Source organism: Patiria miniata, unplaced genomic scaffold (genome assembly GCF_015706575.1).
Source record: "Patiria miniata isolate m_02_andy unplaced genomic scaffold, ASM1570657v1 HiC_scaffold_15, whole genome shotgun sequence".
Lineage (NCBI taxonomy): Eukaryota > Metazoa > Echinodermata > Asteroidea > Valvatida > Asterinidae > Patiria > Patiria miniata.
The window spans coordinates 2,302,146-2,323,385 of record NW_024037053.1 but is presented as its reverse complement, the minus strand read 5'-3'; the positions used below and the strand labels follow the sequence as shown (position 1 = coordinate 2,323,385).

The window sequence follows — 21,240 nt, the reverse complement described above, 5'->3', positions numbered from 1 at the left end:
TATTTTTAACTTTTAAACTGAGGTTTTATCCCTGGTGATGTTTGAAAACAATTGTAATAACAACTCTTGACATTTCATGTTTTGGACGAAAGAGGTTTTAGGGTCATTGTGTTTAAATGGTGATACTCTATGAACGGATTGAGCAATTTCAGTATTTTTTTCATCTAAAAGTAGCTCATGAAATTGGCTTTCCAGTCATTATTATTGTTTAGTGCTACATATTTTTTTAAATATTAAATGTACTTTTTTGGGGTTTGAGTTCCGCTTTTTTGTGACTCACCCTGTAGCACTTTTACTGGGCTTACTTTTCTTTGGGATCCACAGCGACGTCCCTAGGCTTGCCCAGCCCGCCGAGTACCAGACTTGAAGGGAGCCGGCCGTCAAACGGTATCGCTAGGATCGACTTGTTGCCGGTGTTGACCCAGTACAGGTTCCTGTGTATCCAGTCGTATGCGATGCCTTCTACGGACGAGGCGTTCGCGGACAGGACGGTCTGGTCCGAGATGGAAATGTCACGCCCGAAGAACCCGCCCGTGGTGGAGAATCTGGAAAATAGGAAGTCAGGTGTGGAATATCATTGGGAAAAATTAAATACATGAGCGAACCAGTATGCACATGTGGTGTGTCCTGTCCACTTGGCTGTCACAAGTGGTAAAAAGCGCCCTCTCTTGTACGCGCACGGAGCCCATGGATGCTTTGGTCGTGGTAAGCAGTGACAGCTCTGTACGAACTTTTAACATACATAACTAGAAACAATTTAAAGGCAGGGTAGATTATTTGTCATTTTGTGATGTTTTTTAAGCAAAAAGTGTTCAAAATCTAAAGACAGGTGCTTAACTACTAATTGGATGAAATTTTAGCTCTGTGAATGCTGTATATTCTGAGAAAACAATATTCTAGGAACACGGTTTCAATTCAAAAGTTGCCAGATCATGTTTTGAATTGCGCCCGAAATCAGCGTCCAGGACACATTCCCATTCTGCTAATTACAGCTACGCGCGATGTCACGCACTGAACTGACGAATAATACCGACTGAGCATGTGTGTTTATCGTGTCAACACTTTCACGCATCCACTCATGGATTCGCCGAAGTACTAATGGAAATTTCCAAAAATGTGTCACTTGACGCATCTTTGGAAAAGGCTTTTTTTCCCCTTTTTAAAAAAAATGACAGCATGCCAGAAAGAACAATTTCACAGGGGGTATAGGCCCATTACTATCTTTAAACATGGGGAGTGTGGCCTAGTGGTTAGGGTTCGTGACTCATGATCAGAGGGTCAGGGGTTCAAATCCAGCTGCTGGTCATATGTTGTGTCTTTGGGCAAGCCACTTCAACCCCACTTGCCTTTCTCCACCCAGGAGTTTAAAAGGGTACCAGCATTAGCTGGGGAGTAACCTGCGATGGACTAGCATCCCATCCAGGGGGAGTAGAAATATTCTCAGTCGTTTCATGCTACTGAAACCGGAGAGAAATGCCGGCCTGATCGGCCACACTGGCTTGTGACAGACTCAGGCATGCAACTTTTCCTTGGATCCGCTGATTTCCTCGTGTTTTACTTCTCATGAATGCCATTACAAATTGAAAAATGCTGCACAAAGTCTTGTGTGATTTTGGAATTTCCTCGTTTTTTTTCCTAAATTCCATACTTACTTTTTTAACTTTTACTATCTTTAAACCAAGTAAACTTTCAAAAATAATTTTGTCAGTTACTTTTTGGATAGCTGCAAATGATCTTCTCTACCTTGCAACAAAGTGAAAAGTGTACTTTAGAAACAGCTGTTACACTGTGTATGTTCTATAAGCTTTCATAACAGTGTACATTTTCCCCCTTTTTTTTTTAAATGGATATATTGCAATTCGGAAACAAACACTACATATTTCCCCTTTTTTAAGCAATGGAATTTTTTCCTTTACCTTTCCAAGGACCGTTTTCCCGGGTCAGCAACAAACATGTACTGGGAACTGAAATCAAAGATGACACTGACAGCGTTCTCCCAATCCCCTCCAACGGATCGGACATTATCCAGCAGCGTGTCCAACGACAGGATATTCTCTTGACTAGCCATCAGCACCTGCAGACAACAAACGCAATCAAGTACACCAAAATAGGATACAACTGAAACTTTGTTCCAACCAAAGGGCAATTCCATTGGCCTTTTTCCATTGGCTTCAGTACTCTTAGTACTCACACTCTTCCTTGAATATCAAAATACTTGTACTTGGATTCACAGTACAGGGGCGCAAATCCTGGGGGGGGGGGGATGGGGGTATACACTTTTTAATCAGTGGGGGATAGGCTATTTAAACATCCCCCCCTCACACTTTTTCGTGATGAGAAAAAAAGTGCGGATTTCAAGTTATTTTTAGCACATTCCAACAAAAAATGTATTCAATAGCACTAAAATGTGGAGAAACAAAGTACAAAAGCCTTACAAATGCCCTTTTGGGATGAAAGCTCTCCATATCCTGAAGAGCGCCCCCTAGTGTAATGTCGTGTCCAGCCCCTGTGGAACCTTGAAATTGGTTATCAGACATCCATCGGACATCTTTTTGCAAAAAAAGTTAAATTTTTAGGGTAAATTTCTTGCATGTGTGTCTCCCGCTCAGTGTCCAAAACTTCAAATTTCCACCCATCAAAAGTACTCAGTCTTCACATTTTTTTCATAAACTTCATTTGTTTACTTAAGGGCCTGTCACATTATATGCGATCTCATAGGAAACCTTACGGCGACCAAAAATATTTCATAAATTTAACAATCGCAGCGAGGACGCAAGAAAATTACAACTTTCTGTCTCAAAGAAGCTCAAGCTACGCTCACACTGTGCTCTTCCCATGCTTACGATGCGCTCAACTCGCTCTCTATGCGCCCCTGTCAAGCTCAATTACTCGATCTAGTCGCTGCCGCTGCGCTGTCACTGTGCTCACACTACGCTCTGCTCGCTGTTGATACGTCCTAGTAGCTCGCGTCGCGCTCTCTATTTGACCAAAATACGCTCATGTGACGTCACTTGCGCTGTATAAATACCAAGTCAAAACGGTCAATACACAGTCCAGTTTCAAAATTATTCTACAAGTTCATCGCAGTCGAGTTACTTTCTCATGGAGACTACATCGACTGTCTTGCGCCTAGGCTGCCTCAATGCCACTTCAATGTCGCACGATTCACGCTGGCACAGTGCCCGAGTTGCGTCATTACGGTGCCCTGGCCAGAGCACAGAGGTGTTGCGATTGTTTTGAGCATGTTCAAAGACCTTGGCGCTCATCGGAGACCATTAAGACCCTCTGGCGCCCATCTGGCGACCTATGTAGTTGTCGCTGCGATCTAGTAGTTGTTTTTGCGCCCCAGCTATTTTTCAAGGACGCAGTGAGAGCGCATATAAGATCGCAGACAGTGTGACAGGGCCTTTAGGGACTAACAAATGTGAGGCTAAATATTTCATTTCAATACATTACCCTCGGTCTTGTTGGGTAGGCAAATGCACAGGTTCGTCCATCAGGCTTAAGACCGTAGCTCTCCGGGCAAATGCACTGCGGTCCGCTCAACAGATTTACACACTCCACCCCAGGGCATGGGACGGGAGCCGTTTCACTGCACCAGTCCGTAGCCGATTCTGGGGATGAGGAAAATGCATTATAAATGGTAAAGGGGGCGAACCTGTGTTCACAGGAACGGTTGCCCATCTCTCTTTCGAAGCGATTAACCTATCTCGGTAGAATCACGTCAACGCAGCTTGTGAAATATTGTCCAATTACATGATATACAAAAGGACGCAAAACGCGCAAAATCTGAGACAAACAAAGTTAACGTATAAACTTCTATAGGGTTGTCCAAGGGGCGTGACTAACTCGCAAACGGCGATAGGTCAATTGGGCCAGACTCTTCCATGTAATGCTGCTGTGGGGGGATCGCCACACCTCCTCCACAGCGAGTCTGTTATCTTCCCAGCATTGAATAATGCCGGTACCCATTTAACACCTGGGTTGAGAGGAGTAATTGAGGTACAGTGCCTTACTCAAGGGCACAGCATGCATGGCCACCATCTCACGATCATGAGGCCTGAGCTCTACCGCTAGGCCACACATACCCACTAAATCAAAGTATATAAATTACAGGAAAAAAACTTAGCCCTTTCATTACCATTTTGTGTTTTGACTTGCCTCTTCTCAGTGCCAAAGTGTTCGCTCAGTCATGCGGAAATCACTAGATTTGACCACAAGCTGAAAGTTCTTCTTTTTTTCAACCTAGATTTTCAGTGTCATCTTCCGCGTAAAATCTGTTCCTCTAACTTTACCCTTTCATACATGTACAAAACTTAAGAAAGTGGTGCCTATTCCCACTCATCAAACTGCAAGCCATTTCATCACATGACAAAAAGGCACTCCATTACTCAAATTCTACATGGGCACTTCTGAAGCAGTTTTGTCAAAAAGTTTTGTAATGGTAAACACTATAAATATACTACACCATTACAACGATCTGAAGTTACTCTTTCAGCTGATACACGGTTGATGTGTGGGCAGCAAAACATACCAACATATCAGTTTGTTGAAAAGTAGGGAATTTAGGTCTCTCTCAAATGACGTCATTTCCTACAGACCAGCCATGTGCATCAGCATTTTGAGTGTCAACGTGTCACATTTCGAACAAATTACCAGCAACAAGGGGGCATGTTTGGAACATTTTCAACACTGCGCAATGAGTTCTTGATTGCGTAAAATACGCAGTTGCAGTTCTCCTACAGAGATGGCTGTCTTTGAGAGAGACCTATATCTGTGTTGAGGTGTTCTGTGTGTGGTTTCCTGGTCGATTAAAGTCGCCTGTGGTAAGCAGCAGGGGGGTTCCTTGTCAACAAAAGCCGCCCATGATTAGTCATCTTTGGCTAAGGACAGACTCTTGGCTTACCACAATTGATTTCGTCCTCATAGCCATAACCACAGTCGCCTACAACGCCATCGCAGCGCTGATATAGCGGTATGCAGGATCCACCGCTGCACTGGTAACCCCAGTCCCCGCAGCCTCCCTCGCATTCCTCGTCCGAGCCGTCAGCGCAGTGGGGTTGCCCGTCACAGGTCTGCTCCAATGGTATACACTGGCTGTCCCGCTTGCAATGGAACTCATTGCGTTCACAATCTCCGCCGGGCTTCTACAAAAAGGAAGAGAAAATGTTAAGAGCTGAATAATAAAAGTTCATTACACAATGCTAGACAATTTATTTTCTTTGGGGGGGGGGGATTATTTCTTTCTGGTAGTGAAACTAAAGATAACATATAACATGGTTTGAGGGTGGACAGTTGATATAAGCTCCCTGAGGTATTGGAAGTTGACAAACTAGTTTCCGAGGCGATACCGAGGGGAGCGAATATCGACTGTCCACCAGTGTAATATTTGTTTTACTATACCTCAAAAATATTCAGTTGCCAAATTTTCCCGTTGCAGTATGCACCTCTTGCGCAAAAAGTCCTCAAAGAATTGTCCAGCTCACCAGAAGAATAATATTGCTCAACCTCAGAAAACTTCAGTTTGTTTTCAATGCAGTAACTTCAATTGCAAATACAATTGATTGTTGACAACACTATTTTTAGTATAGGAGGCATCTTTATTGTCCACAATATTCTCCAGTTTGGCATCACTGAACTCAGGAAAATGCTAATAATACGTGGGCAACTATCTTTTCGTGTGTAGCGAGGGCGATGTTCGCGTGTGCTCACTACATCCCTGCGACAGTTCCACGATTGCTTCGTAAAGCACATGCGTAGTAACCCGTGCGACAGTCTACTACGCATGCATATTTACCCTGTGCGTGAATACTGTGCAGGCTTGGTAAACAGCAAAATCTGGCACATGAATGCAGCTTTCGATCATGAATATGTCAGTCTTGTAGTCGAGACTTGGAAGTCCGAGACCGAGACCAGGAGGTTCGAGACCAAGACCAAGACCTTAAGGTTTGAGACCGAGATTGAGACCTGATGGTCCAAGACCGAGACCTCGAGACCTTGTGCTCAAATTACATAATAAAAAAGTAAAAAATATACAAAAGCAAAACACAACAAAACAGAATACACATGTAGCAGCACAGTTGAAAGAAAGCTTTTGTAAATTAAAGTGATTCCTTCTCACCCCTTTCTTGCTTTTTGGGTATCGAGACCAAGACCGAGACCGAGACCACAAAAAAAAAACTGGTCTCGAGACCGGTCTCGAGACTGAGACCAGTCTTGAGACCTACAACACTGGAATATGTATGAGGTATAGTAATAATCAATATCTGATTCACCAACCTGACACTGCAGACCGTCCTGGTGCAAGAGACTCCCGTTGGCGCAGAGGCAAACGCCCACCGCGCTTCCTGCATTCCTGGTCAGTCTGGTGGTGTCTCCGGGGCAGGCGCAGGTGTAGCCGTTGGAGTTGGGGGCTCCGAGGCAGAAATGGGTACAACCCTGTCCAGGCTCCTTACAAGCATTTGGTACTGGCAGAACAAATATTAAAAAAATACACTGAATTTCATGAAATACTTTGAATCTCAAACATATTTACAATCGAAATTAAAAAAAAAGGCTAAACAGGCCATCAGCCTTGGTCCAAAATTTTGGCCATCGGTATCAAGTGAGGGGAATAATCATCATAGCGATTTTTGGCAAGACACCTCCAGAATTGGAATATACGTGAAAGCACTCCAGCGGTGGCAGCTATTTGGGTGTTATCATCCTTTTTTTCAAAACGGCCATCAAAATGCTTGTTACCACTCTAGGGGCGGTATACCTTGCACATGCGCACTATTATCATTTTTTTGCCCTGATTTGATACTGACCAAACCCCCAGGCTGATGGCCTAAAAAGCAAAACCCAAAAATATTGGCGGAAACCAGCTTATTGGATGGACCAACCACCAGACAAGAAAATTCCAAAGGAAATGTAATATTCATATAAAAAGCATGCAATACACAGAAACTGGGATTGTGGGTGGGCCTGCTGGGCGTTACGGGAAGTTTTTTATTGTTTGGCAAATTAGGAACGAGTTATGGGGACTTTTTGCTGTCCCCACAGCGTTTTCGGTCCCCACAAATACCTCGTACAGACGGGTGTATGTCACCACAACTATGGAACAAGAACATGTGTTCCTGTATTAAACACTGATCTACTTTTGCAATTGAAACGTTTCATAAGATTGTTTTTCGACAAGCAACAACCTCTTTAAACAGGAAATGCATGCATAAATAAATAAACAAATAAACAGTGCCCTCTTGTGACATGTCAGGGACAGGATCAACTTACACATATCGTCGGGCTGGACCACAAGCGCAAGCCCCATTGGTCTGCGTAGACCCTTCACCGCAACTTCCGAGTCCGACCCTGAGAACTTGTTGGCAGAAAAGATGGAGCTTTTTGGGGCATCATCCCAGTACACTCTGTCCTGTTGATTACAACGTTCATGAAATAGTCTGTCACTGTTTTTTTCCCTCTGAAACCGAACTTTAAATGAAACCAGCCGATGACCAAAAAAGCTTGGACTGAAACAAAATCTCGCAAATCACCGCAAAGTTCCTGACAATAAGTCGCTTTCATACAAAGCGTATAACTTCCCCCCGTTGAAAAATACTAGTACTTGGAGGTGCTTGGATTCATATACCTGTACTTGTTCTTGATGTTTGAAGTAATCAGACTTGGTACTCTGCAGTCTTGGAAAGAACTCCGTATACGGACGTCACTTTTTTTTCAATAAATTTTTACGCCAAAAAGTTACTCGACTTTGTTGTCTCCTGATGCTACTTTCGAAACAGAAATAAAACCTTGTTTTGGCTTATCTTGTGCCTCAGAGAGTATACTTTCATGTGAGAAATGTAAGGACTACGTTTGCAAAGTCTTTCAGAGAGATTTGTACGCGAATGTGTGGCCAACTTAATGAATTTTTACAAGTCACCGCATGTTGACGTAGAGGAGGCCCTCAACCGACGCGGTGGAAACCTACAGTGACATGTAAAACTTCACTAAGTTGGCCATGTATTCGGCTACAAATCTCTCTTAAAGACTCTGTCAAGATCTCCCTTACAGTTCTCACATGAAAATATACTCTCTGAGGTACAAGGTAAGCAAAACAAAATGTCTTTTTATTTCGTTTCGAAAGTAGCATCAGGTTGCAACATTTTTTCCCACTACAGCATTAACCGCTAGACTACACGAGCATTTGATAGCATGTGATGGCCTATTTGATGTATTTAAAGAGGTTGTGGAATGCTCAAAGACATTTCCATCATTTTTTGGGTATATGTAGCCTAAGGTGTGATGAAATAAAAACGAATATTGTTTCTGTCATGAAATGAGTACAAAGGGTACTTTTGAGAGCTATTTTTCAGGTCCTGTTTCGACCCGAACGTCTAATTTGTGTAAAAGTCGTCGTTGCGGGGAGCAAACAAAACACAGTAAATCGTGACGTAATAAACAGGACTCGTTTATGCTACTCTGCATCGGGAGTCCTGTTTATTACGTCACGATTTGCTGTTTTTTGTTTGCTGCCCACAACGACGACTTTTACACAAATTGCACGTTCGGGTCGAAACAGGCATGGCAGGACTTGAAAAACAGCTCTCAAAAGTATCTTTTGTACTCATTTTATGACAGAAAAAATAGTCGTTTTTATTTCATCACACCTTAGGCTACATATACCCGAAAAATGACGGAAATGTCTTTGAGCATTCCACAACCTCTTTAAGGTATCCATTGAAGTAGGACTAATGAATATTTAATAAATTAAATAGTCACGAGAAATTAAATATTCATGATGAGGAATTGCAGTTTTATTGGTTAGTGCTATAAACCAGAATAATAATAATAATAATAATAGTGTTTTCATTCGAACCGAAGGCTTCCAGACTCTTCAATCATTGTCAATATGGCTGCAGGTGTAGCGTGAATATCCGTCTCCATGAAATATGGACTCATTGGTAGTATTGCGTATGTGTAAAGTACGATAATATGCTATTTTTAGCATCATTATGGGAGAGTGACCTGTCACATGCGAGGGATTAACCAATAAAAAAGGAAGAGGGGTTCGATTTTTATAGGAGTCGGATTTTCATATGACACCAGCACGGTCTGCTGTTTGTCTGCTGAAACGATGTGTGCACTTATAATGATCTCCAAAAACACCTTTTTCATGAGATATTTTTTTCGGTTTTGCGGAGCCTCCTGGATTCGTCTTCAATGAAATCACAAGGTTAGGTGAAAATTGATGTGTTCAACGGCAGATAAGTGACGTCTGTATACGGAATTCTTTTTTGAAGTCTTTGTTCCGATGGATAAAAGCACTCGCCTAAAAACACTGACATACTCACTTGGTAGACAGCGATCCCAAACGGCCGCCTGGAAATATCCCGCATGACCACCCGCCGCTGGCTTCCGTCCGTCTTGGCCGACTCGATGGTCTGGTGCCCGGCGTCCACCCAGTAGATCTTGTCCTGGGAGGGATCCAGGGCCAGGCTGACAGGTCGCAGGAGGGAATCAGACACTATTTCCTCTGGGTTGCTGCCATCTAGGCCCGCCCGGGAGATCTGGGCAAACCTCGGTGAGAAACTGCTCCAGTACAGGTACCTTGGGTTCAAACGGAGAAAACTTATAACATCATAGGTCTGCTGCATAGAGCTATATTAAATTACTAGAGTGCTAACTCTTCATTCTTGCGCGCGGAGACGCTTTGAAGCCGCTCTGGGCGCAGACATTTTGAATTTATGTGCATATTTGTAGAACACAATCAAAATAAATGGATTGAATTTTAAAAGTGTAAGTGCAAAGCGCAAGTAGAGGATACGCAAACAACTTAAGCACGTCATGACGATTAAAAAAACGTCACGCTGAAAAGCGTCTGAAGCGGAGGGATGTGCACGCGTTGCGCTATTTGCGTAGGGCAAAATAAATTGCTCATTTGCTGATCGTGTGTTTCGGTTTTGAGCGTATCAGCTTCGATGATGCACAGGTATGGAATACAAACACAGATATGCAAATAGCCGTACAAAAGCCGCACAAAATTTAAAGTTTTCCATAGGTTTGTGCACAAACATGGATGCGCCCATCAGGCATTACTTTGTATATTGAGTTAGCGCTCTAGTAATTTAATATAGCTCTATGGTCTGCTGCCATCCTTTGTTTGTTTTACAGATATTTTCATAGCCTTGAAATCAAGTCGGTAATTTGCCAGGTTTAGTTCACCTGCGCCACCACTGCCCTCCAACGGCATTGACTACCGCATACCATCGCGGGGTTACAGGCTAGCTAGTGACTTGAATTAAGACTAGATAAAGCTGTGATGGACTTGTGAAAAGACTCAACAACAACACTGACAACCTGTGTCTAAGGCTAATCCTCCAAATTGCCTCCAACTTTTGTTTTTTAACTCACCCCTTCTCTGGGTCCACTGCCAGTGCCCGGGGCGTGTTTACGCCCTCCTGTCTCGTCAGAAGCACCTTGCTGTAACCCCCGTCCCACGTGGCCACGCCGATTGTGCTTTTCCGGCTGTCCGTCCAGTACAGGTAGCGGTGGACGGGATCAAACGCAAGGCCAAACACGGGACCGGTACCAAACACGATCAGTGTGGTGTTCCCCTCTTCGCTGTTTGCGTAACCAATTCTGGAAACCAAGTGACGACAATTGGTGTTGAAAGCAAAACAGAGCTTTAAAGCTATAGTCCATCATTTGCAGCCATCTGATAAGTAACTGGCGTAATTACTGTTGAAAAACAAACTTGGTTGAAAGATAGTAAGGGAACTAAACTCCCTGTGAAATTATTCTTTCTGGGAAGCTGTCATTTTGAAGTAATCAACGAAAGAAGGCATTTCCAACGGTGATTTTTAAGAAGCACCGTAGGAAAATTTAAATTAGAAGTTCGTTTTGTTATTCAGCGCAGCGCGCACAAGTATTGGAACGACGCACACGCGCGCGCTTGTTGTTATTCGTCGGATCAGTGCGCGACGCCGCGTATAGCTGCAATTCAAAACAATTCAAAACATGATTCAGTAACTTTTGATTTGAAATTGAGATCTTAGAATGCTGCTTTTCTCGGAATGTACAGCTGAAGCTTAGCTAAAACTTCATCAGGTTAGTTGCTCAGTATCCTTCATTAGATTTTGAACACTTTTGTTGCTTCAAACGAACAAAATGCACTAATTACAAATGATGGACTATAGCTTTAATAGGGTTGGAATCGGTTGGATCAGAGACTATTTCGTCATCTTCAATCTCTGTGATCGAGGACCCCAATTTCATAGCGCTGCTAAGGCCAAAAAAAAGTCTCTGGATTCTGGTGTGCACGCGCATTGCCATAGCCATGTCCATCGGCAAAATGAAAAAGTTTTTTTTTCAATGAAAGATGATGTCTCAAAACCCTCAAACTCACTGGTTTGACTGGAATCCTGCTCCTGCACAATTTTAACGTGTTTTTAGATGGGGTTACGATCGAGTTTATAAGCTTTATGTGGCCTCACTGGACTCCCATATATTTGCATTAAGTTTAGTCGGGCACCATCTGCAGTCATCAGCCATCATTTGTAGACAAAACGGTAAAAAAACAAAAACAAAAAAACGTGTCGCCGCACCACTCTTGGGGCAAGCTCCATACCAGAAACCGGAAACTTTTTTTTTGGCCTAACAGAGCCTTTGTCTATTTCACGGAGACTGTAGAGACTAAGCACACAAAAGACACGCTAAAAAATCCAAAGAGGTGCTTGTGAAATTAGTGACGTCACAATACAAATCTCCTCTGCATGTAATCATTAGTATATCTACGCAGTTAAAGGGAAAATAAAACATTTGCAAACTTCAAAAAATTAAACTACCAAATCATTTTGGAATACCTTGCTGGACTGTTTGTGAATGACAGTGTAAAGCATCCTGTAAAATCATGGCACCTGGTATACTGTCATTTTCAAGAAAAGTGGTATTTTTGTATCAATTTCCAACGCTGATCGGCCGATCAGCGTTGGAAACAACTGGCTTTTTTTCAAATACTGGCCCCAATTGACCATCGCACTTGTTTGCAATCGATTACAAACCTATGAACGGGTACGAGCCAGCTAGACTGGTTCCCTGACCTTACAATTCCCAAATGTATGTAAACTGCTCTGTTTCTTCTTATATTGAGTCAGGGAACCAGACTACAGGAAAATGATCATTTTTCTTGGTTTTTATAGCATTTTCGAACCCAAAACCTCAAAAAAGTCAGTGTAACTATATTTGCTATATATTTCTAACTCCCCAATTCCATCCATTTCTGAAAATTACAGCAAAAGCAAATGATGTATATTCCCTTTAAGCAGTGCTATGAAATTGTGTCCTATAGATTTGAAACCTACCCAGGCTTAGCTCTTTTATTCCCAGCCTGATTCCACTGGTCTTGCTTATAATATAATTTCAGAGTTATCCCCCAAACCGACCATTTCGTTTTCTTATGTACCCTCTAGATTTCTTTATCAGGCCTTCCAGCTAATGTAATTTCGAGGAACCACTGGTTTCATCATCAGACAAACAAAAGTAAACAATTCAGGTGTGTTGACAAACACACATGCCCAGCAACCGTGACTGTTCCCATGATATGACACCATTTTTTTAACATCAACTTACATGTACCTCGGTCACATGGAACGTTCATTGACAAAACATTTATTGAGATGTTTGTCCATCAATGTTGTTCCTGGTAACCCCGCGATTAAAGGTCTGTGGCTTATAAACGTAATGTGAACAAAGTGCATAAAACGACCTCTGTCATCTTGATGTTACATCATTTTGTGCATTTGGTGAGGTTTAAGAAAGCTAGGTAATACTTAAGACGAAATATATTTTTAGTCAGAAATATTATAAAAAAGAAACAACTTTCTTCTATGCGGATACTATCATACCGTGAAATGGTTCCAGTGCCAGCATCGCTGACGTAAACGGCCTCGCTGCCGGGGAGACCATCGTAGGCTAACACTAACGTGGAAACCAAGCGACCGATCCTGGCTTCCACGGTACCAAAGAGCGTTTCGACATCCCTGACTATCTGGCCGTCGGCGACCAGTAGATTGGGTTTGGTTGGGGAGGAATGGAGGCACGTCGCTCCCTTAGATTCCTGGGTCAGGGTGTAACCCTCTGGGCAGATGCAGACGGGGCCGGATTTGGTGTCCACGCAGTCGATAAATGGGCACGGCTCAGGCGTGACCAGGCAACGATTCTCATCTGGCAAAATGCACAAAGAGTATCAAATTCACATTTTTTTCAAGATTTTTCTTAATCCATTAGCGCTTATATTGTATTACACTGTATTTATTCACTGAAGAATCAATAAACCCATTGAGTGCTCGGGTGGTTTCAGGCGCTACAGTGAGTAATAGACAGGGCGGTTTCAGGTGCTACAGTGAGTAATAGACAGGGTGGTTTCAGGTGCTACAGTGAGTAATAGTAATAGACAGGGTGGTTTCAGGCGCTACAGTGAGTAATAGACAGGGTGGTTTCAGGCGCTACAGTGAGTAAAAGACAGGGCGGTTTCAGGTGCTACAGTGAGTAATAGTAATAGACAGGGTGGTTTCAGGCGCTACAGTGAGTAATAGACAGGGCGGTTTCAGGCGCTACAGTGAGTAATAGACAGGGCAGCTTCAGGTGCTACAGTGAGTAATAGACAGGGTGGTTTCAAGCGCTACAGTGAGTAATAGACAGGGTGGTTTCAGGTGCTACAGTGAGTAATAGACAGGGTGGTTTCAGGCACTACAGTGAGTAATAGACAGGGTGGTTTCAGGCGCTACAGTGAGTACTAGACAGGGTGGTTTCAGGCGCTACAGTGAGTAATAGACAGGGTGGTTTCAGGCGCTACAGTGAGTAATAGACAGGGTGGTTTCAGGCGCTACAGTGAGTAATAGACAGGGCGGCTTCAGGTGCTACAGTGAGTAATAGACAGGGTGGTTTCAGGTGCTACAGTGAGTAATAGGCAGGGTGGTTTCAGGCGCTACAGTGAGTAATAGACAGGGTGGTTTCAGGCGCTACAGTGAGTAATAGACAGGGCGGTTTCAGGTGCTACAGTGAGTAATAGACAGGGCGGTTTCAGGTGCTACAGTGAGTAATAGACAGGACGGTTTCAGGTGCTACAGTGAGTAATAGACAGGGCGGTTTCAGGTGCTACAGTGAGTAATAGACAGGACGGTTTCAGGTGCTACAGTGAGTAATAGACAGGACGGTTTCAGGTGCTACAGTGAGTAATAGACAGGGCGGTTTCAGGTGCTACAGTGAGTAATAGACAGGACGGTTTCAGGTGCTACAGTGAGTAATAGACAGGGCGGTTTCAGGTGCTACAGTAAGTAATAGGCAGGGTGGTTTCAGGCGCTACATTGAGTAATAGACAGGGTGGTTTCAGGTGCTACAGTGAGTAATAGACAGGGTGGTTTCAGGTGCTACAGTGAGTAATAGACAGGATGGTTTCAGGTGCTACAGTGAGTAATAGACAGGGTGGTTTTAGGTGCTTCAGTGACTAAAGGGTTTAATCCTTTTTGCTACTGTGTACGATGTTTATCCATCTCCTAACGATGACTAGAGCAGGCTAGTCGAAACGTTGACACCAAAGACAAGTTCTTTTAGAACTTACAGCAGGACTGTTCTTATCAGAAAAAAAACTACATAGCAAAAGTTGATAATATTAAGCAGGACAAGTTCTTTTCAGAACTAAATATCTTCTAAGCAGTAGTTAATACCACATGGTATTACCGCAAACCGAAACGATGGTGTTTATTCAGATTAACCCTAAAAGAAGGCCTAGACCAACATACCAGTGCAAGTGCTGCCATCATCGGACAGTCTGTTGCCATTGCTGCATATGCAGGTTCTCTGGTCGCCAGCTAAGGTGGCCTGGTCTGGACAGGCGCAGGTGAATCCCTCGGAGGCAGACGGGGAGCGGAGACAGAGGTGAGAGCAAGGATTACCTGCCTCCTCGCAAAGGTTGACGGCTGCAAACGATACCAAACAGTCAAACTTGATTTGCCCATGGACGGGATATTTCAGAAATTACAACAGGTTGGAGCATTGAATTTGTGGTCTGCGGGTAATTCTGCAGGTTGTGGGTTCGAGTCCAGCCTGGGGTTATGGTGCCTGTGCCCTTAGACAAGAATACTTAGTCACTCATTGTTTCTCTCCACCCAGGCAGTGGCGCACCCAGGCAGTGGCGCACCCAGGGGGGAAGGGGCCTCGGGGGGCTTGAGCCCCCCCCCCCACCCCAAGGGGTTGTCAAATTTGTTTTAATTAATTTTTAATAGTCCTTCGATTTGACCTTGGTGATATGAATGTGGCCTATTTTCGAGTAGTATAATAGGGGTGTAAGTGGCACCACCGACGTCAAAATAGTCCCCCCCCCCCCAAAAAAAAAGCCAATTTTTTTCCTTGGCCAAACATTTTGGGCAAAATATTTTGAAAAAAAAATGTACTTCTAAAAAATTTGAAAACAAATATTGTGAGCCCCCCCCCCAAGCCAAATCCTGGGTGCGCCACTGCACCCAGGAGTAAATGGGTATCTGTGAGTACAGAGGTGGGTAGTGTGGTTGATTTAGCTGCTTTGCGCTGAAATGGCAGCATCGAGCTGTATACTCCCCAGAGAGCTGAGATGGCATTTGGAATGTTTCATCGGCCCAATGAGCAGGGTGATAATGATGAAGCGCTTTGAAACCTTATTGGTATAAAGCGCTATATATAAGTACCGCATATACGTGTAAAGGTACCACTAAGGAGACACGTTATCATAATTTCTTCGCACAATGGGAGACATCGGTCATTAGGGAGACATTTTCATGTCTCCCTAATGTCACAGCCCCCTTTACAGGCACAATTTTACAGTCGCAATTAGTTTATATTTGTTGCTCTGGGTCTACTTAGTAAACATACCGAAATTCGTGGAAAAAGGACAAGGGCATATTGGGTTACGGCACATTTAAGTTTGACAAATTTTGTGCACAAGTCTATGGGGATGTCTCCCAAATGCCCAATCCAGGGTAATATTTATTATTATTATTATTATGACAATATACCCCGTTAGCTGCTGGTTCAAACAAACCGTCATTCTTGCACCATTCTTATCGCCAGCTGTAAAAGCCACTTGCGTTTGAACTTTTGCAAGAATTTCGCGACAGGAGGTACCTGCCAGAAATAAGTGATTGGATTTTACGTACACTTTAGACTTCAGTTCGTGACTCCCACTGGTAGCTAATATTTAACCTGAATTCGTTGTTGAGAAAATTCGGCTTGGTCCATGAACAGCTGCCATCCCTTAACCCGGTCATTATCACGCGGTGAAGATTGGGTCCTCACACTGTTATTCCCTAACTAAAAACAAAACAATTACCTTCGTAGTAACCCTGAGTCGGCACCAAATTCATGGGACTTGAAACGTCTCGATAGATTGTTTCCAATCCTTCCCCACTGAATTTGTTGACCGAGTGAACGGCCTCGCTACTCCAATCGGACCAGTACAGAGTATCCTGCCAAAATCAGACATTGATTGTTAGGCCAAATAAAAAAAGTCTCCGGTTTCTGGTATGCGCGCGCGTCGCCGTAGCCATGCGCGTCGGCAAAATGAAAAAGATTTTTTTTCAATGAAAGATGATGTCTCAAAACCGCCAAACTCACTGGTTTGACTGGAATCCTGCTGCTGCACAATTTTAACGTGTTTTTAGATGGGGTTATGATTGAGAATAAGCTTTATGTGGCCTCTCTGGTCTCCCATTATATTTGCACTAAGTTTAGTCGGGCACCATTTGCAGCCATCAGCCGACATTTGAAGCAAAAAAAAAACAGGTAAAAAAAAAAAAAGCCGCGTCGCCGCACCACTTTTTGGGCAAGCTCCATACCAGAAACCGGAGACTTTTTTTTTTGCCTTAGAGTGTGAATAATTAACCTATCATGGTAGAATCGCATCAAAGCAGCTTGTGAGTTAGTGTCCAAGTACATGATATACAAATAGACGCAGAACGCACACAATCTAAGAGTTGTTAGAGTGTGAACAATTGACCTATCGCGGCAGAATCGCAATATAATCGCATCAATGCAGCTTGTGAATTATTGTCCAATAATTTACATGATATACAAATGGACGCGGAATGCGCAAAATCTGAGACAAACCAAACTTAGTGTACAAAATCTCCGTAGGGTGGTCTAAGGGCATGGCCAACTCGCAAACGGCAATAGGTCAATTGTTATCCAACTGCTATTTTCAATAAAATATCATGATTCTGTTCAGGCAGTCTACAAATAAAAATTACTAGAGTTGAATAACTCTTTCCCTTGTGTAGAATGCTTTCATAAGTGCTGTAGGTACAGACATTTGGATATTGCTTGTGGAATACATTGAAATTAGATGGAATGGACTTAGCCACAATGTGCTCTAAATTCCACACAAGACTACAACAAACGTAGCCAGTTTAGGAATGTTTAAATTTGTAAGCATGGTATACAAATATTGAGTGGCTCAGAGTGGAATAGGAGGAATATTATCCCAAGATAAAATCTGGACTTTTTTTCTTCCCAAGGTCCACTGATGTAAAATGATACAAACTCACACACAAACAGAATGCTTGCATCAAAAGTGAACGGTTACAAGCAAAAGTCCCATATTCAAATACTAGATTATTCGGACTAACGCAGCCCCTAAATCATTTACCTGATGTACAGCCACACCGAACGGATGCTTAACCTCGTCGGCGTCAGTGGAACTCCGGATGACGCGGCGATCCTGGCCATTCAAGTCCGCTGATTCCAGTCGATCAGATGTTGCGTCGGCGAAGTACATGCGGCCGTCCTCGTAATCCAGTGCCAGTCCGTTGACCCAGCCCAGGTCATCTGTGATCAACCTCACTGGGGACTGCCCGTCTAGGTCGGCACGGCCGATGTGGGGCTCCTTGCCCCAGTCACTCCAGTACATGTACCTAGGGCAGAGAAACTATTTGTTAACATTCAATGGACTCTTGTACAGAAATGGACTCTTGTACAGAAATGGACCTTTCAGAAAATTGGCAGTAAAAGTAAAATGTTATGTCGCGTTCATTTTATACATTGTCCCAGTATCAAATGCAACAAAACCTAGAGTGCACATTTCCAGTTTAGCGATAACAAGATGGCTCTCGAACAATACGTCTCGCCTGCTTTCGTGATTATCTCTAAAGAGTGCCTAATCAGTATGAAGGTTGCCATGTTGCATCTATGACCCAAGTTTGGTTCCAATTGGACTTCAACTTTTAAAATGAGACCAATTTTACAATTTTTCAGCGTATTTTACAACTTGACCTCAGATGACCTTTGACTTTGGTATCCGACCTTTGACTTCATTATCATAGAAAGGTTGCCATGTTGCATCTATGTCCCAATTTGGTTCCAATTGGACTTCAACTTTTGAAAAAAAGAGCAATTTTACGAAACCTTAAAAAAATACTACATACATACCTGTACGGTACATACATACTAACATACGTACAGACATAGTCTCTTTCATGCATAGTCTCTTTCATGCACAAAGTTCAGGCCAGACAAAAACTTTTTTACAAATTTTATATGTATGTATTTTTAGAGAGACAACAGTTCCTGCCAATAAGCCAAATGCCCGAAACATGTTTGCTCAGTGAATTACATGTAAGTTAAAAAAGGAGTTTTTTTTCAAAGAAATTGGACTCAATATCTAAGATATTTGTTCTGGCTTGATGAGGGCTCTTGGGAATAAACTGGCTCTTTCTTCGCGCTCATCAGCAGCCGATTTCTCGATAATTGGACATAATTCCACTTGCGTAACGATATATTACGGCGTAACTTGCGCAATCATTTTTTAGGTTGCCTAAGTTGTGGCGTAGCGACTGAAAAATGAGGCATATTACCAGCAAATCGTGATCACCGTGGCGCCTGTTGTTGCACAACTTATCAACGTTGATTCAAAGACACTCACAACTTTGTGTTTGAAGTAAAAGACACATTTTTTTTTAGAGTTGTCGCACAATTCAAAAGAAAGTGGGACAAAAACATTTTCAAAATGGTGGCTGGAGGTATCAAAACGTAGCTAACAACATTCCCCAAAGGTCTATATAAATGACGTCATCATAAGACGATCAGATTCAAAAATAGAACCCCTCCAATGGGTGTGGACTTCCTTTTTTGCGGTGTTTACTAAATGCCTACCCTTCTCTTGGGTCTACGGCGATCGCCCTTGGTTCATCCAGTCCCTCATTGATAAGTACTTTAGGGGACAGAGTGTCCCCATCGACTGACGCGACGTTGATCGTGTTGTTGCTGGTATCGGTCCAGTAAAGGTTTTTGTAGATCCAGTCAAATGCCATGCCGTCAGAAGTGCTCATGTCTGCTATTACTGCAGCGTCAGCGGTGCCATCTTCCGCTAAGGTGAACCTGCAGTTGGAGAGGCAGATTTGAAAGCAGTTAATTCAACAAGAAATACTTAGATGCTTAGAAGAAATACTTAGATGATTTTGGAATCAGATATATTGCAGCGACGTAGCATTCGATGTCATCGCGATACCTTCATTCAGCGTAGTGAATTAAATTACTCCGGTCATGTGACCACCTTTTGGGCGATCACAAGCCAGCAGGTTGTCGTAGATGGCGGGCAGGTCGTATCCGGTGTCTCTTTTAAGGGATGGTTTTTGTGTCAATCTCAAGTTGTTTACAGCTACTCGCTAGAGTAGAGGCACATACCACAACATAAATAGATAAGTAAACTAGTTGAACAGAATCGTCGGAGAAATATAATCGTTGACTTGTTTTGCTTGAAAAGATATATTTATGAATGGGAATAACTATGTGCTTGGCCGGTATTAAACAAGTCCGTTTACGACTGGCTTGCAGCCTGGTCGCCGATAATGGTGTCTATTCTCCACCCAAGCTGTTTTTTTTTTAAACAGACTTGTTTAAAATCAAAGAAACAAGTATTTATGCCTTTAATATAACATGACCAATTGATTAACCAGCCTCCAATGAAAAAACAATTTCAGAAAGTTTTCACTACAGTCTACTACCTGCTTCGTGGATAAATTTCATGTTCTGTGTTAAAGAGAAGATACAACATTTTGCAAACAGGAAAAAAAGAAATGATTACATTATCACATAAAAACTGTTGCGTAATTATCTAGATCGAAGTGTGATAAACTGCGTGAATTCGGGGTCGAGTGAACGATAAAGGAAACAGACACGAAACGTACAAAAAAACTCTGGCATAAAAACGAGACATAAAAAAAATGGAAATAATTTGACAACGTTACTGGATTGTTAGGGAATGACAGTCTAAAGCATCCTGTAAATCATAGCTCCTGGTGAGCTGACATTTTCCAGAAAAGTTGTATTTTTCCAACGGTGGTCGGCCGACTAGCTTTTTTCAAAAACTGCTCCTAATATTTCAAATGTAGTTATTCCAAATTTTCTATGCAATTTATTACACACCTAAGAAGGAGTACAAGCCTGCTAGACTGATTTTCTGACCTTACAATTCCAAAAAGTCTACAAATTGCTGTTCTATTGTAATTGGGGTCAGGGAACCAGACTACAAGAAGATGATTGGTTTTCTTGGTTTTCCCAGCATCTACCAGCCCAAAACGTGAAACAAATCAGTTCATCAACAACTGCTACAACATACTAATCCTCCAAATTCATTCATTTCTGAGAATTGCAACTAAAGCAAATGTTGTACATTCCCTTTAAACTGAGTGCAATAAAGGAGAATTTTGGAACGGACACCTTTTGATCTGTTTTGCCCCAACGTCTCCCACATACACGACGCCAGTGTCTGGATCATATCCCAGAGTGACTGCCCTGCGGAATTGATCTGCAACCAAGTCGCCGTCCCGACGCGTAGCGTTCAGCGCAAACACTCTATCGCCAGCAGCAAGCAGCAGATTCGGGGGCGTCGGGGAGACCGACTTGCAGGTGCGCCCGTCGGCATCGAGGTAGTACTTGGGGTTGGGACAGACGCAGGTGTATCCTGGGCGCTGATTGGAGCAGTCGATGCCGGGACAGGGGTTGGGGGTCAGGGCACATTCGTCCACATCTGGGGAAAAAAAAAACGCATCGTGAGAAAGAGCAAATTACTGATTGATAAGCATCTTGCTACAATGCATGCGTTGCAGTCATCTCCATGCCAAGTCCTTTTAGAAGGCTGATGAAGGCAAAATAACAAAAAGGGTATCTTTGTCACAGGACTTGTCAGCAGTGTGTCCCTTGCACGGAGCTCTCAAAAGTGGTAAAACAGCGCCGTCT

At 43.0% G+C, this 21,240-nt stretch overlaps 1 protein-coding gene across 3 annotated transcripts in view; it reads right to left on the bottom strand.

The window, feature by feature from the left end:
* LOC119722386 (low-density lipoprotein receptor-related protein 4-like) overlaps positions 1-21,240 on the bottom strand; it is a 56,054-nt gene that overhangs the window by 18,609 nt on the left and 16,205 nt on the right. For all 3 annotated transcript variants that reach the window (XM_038192463.1, XM_038192464.1, XM_038192465.1), the window contains 14 exons: positions 20,722-21,031; positions 19,156-19,380; positions 17,654-17,918; positions 16,340-16,475; positions 14,778-14,954; positions 12,882-13,200; positions 10,390-10,617; positions 9,330-9,585; positions 7,273-7,411; positions 6,280-6,467; positions 4,907-5,147; positions 3,457-3,614; positions 1,917-2,074; positions 306-545 (listed from right to left, as the gene is read on the bottom strand). In XM_038192463.1, coding sequence (XP_038048391.1) covers positions 306-545; positions 1,917-2,074; positions 3,457-3,614; positions 4,907-5,147; positions 6,280-6,467; positions 7,273-7,411; positions 9,330-9,585; positions 10,390-10,617; positions 12,882-13,200; positions 14,778-14,954; positions 16,340-16,475; positions 17,654-17,918; positions 19,156-19,380; positions 20,722-21,031 — 3,040 coding nt within the window. The remainder of the gene's footprint in view (positions 1-305; positions 546-1,916; positions 2,075-3,456; positions 3,615-4,906; positions 5,148-6,279; positions 6,468-7,272; positions 7,412-9,329; positions 9,586-10,389; positions 10,618-12,881; positions 13,201-14,777; positions 14,955-16,339; positions 16,476-17,653; positions 17,919-19,155; positions 19,381-20,721; positions 21,032-21,240) is intronic.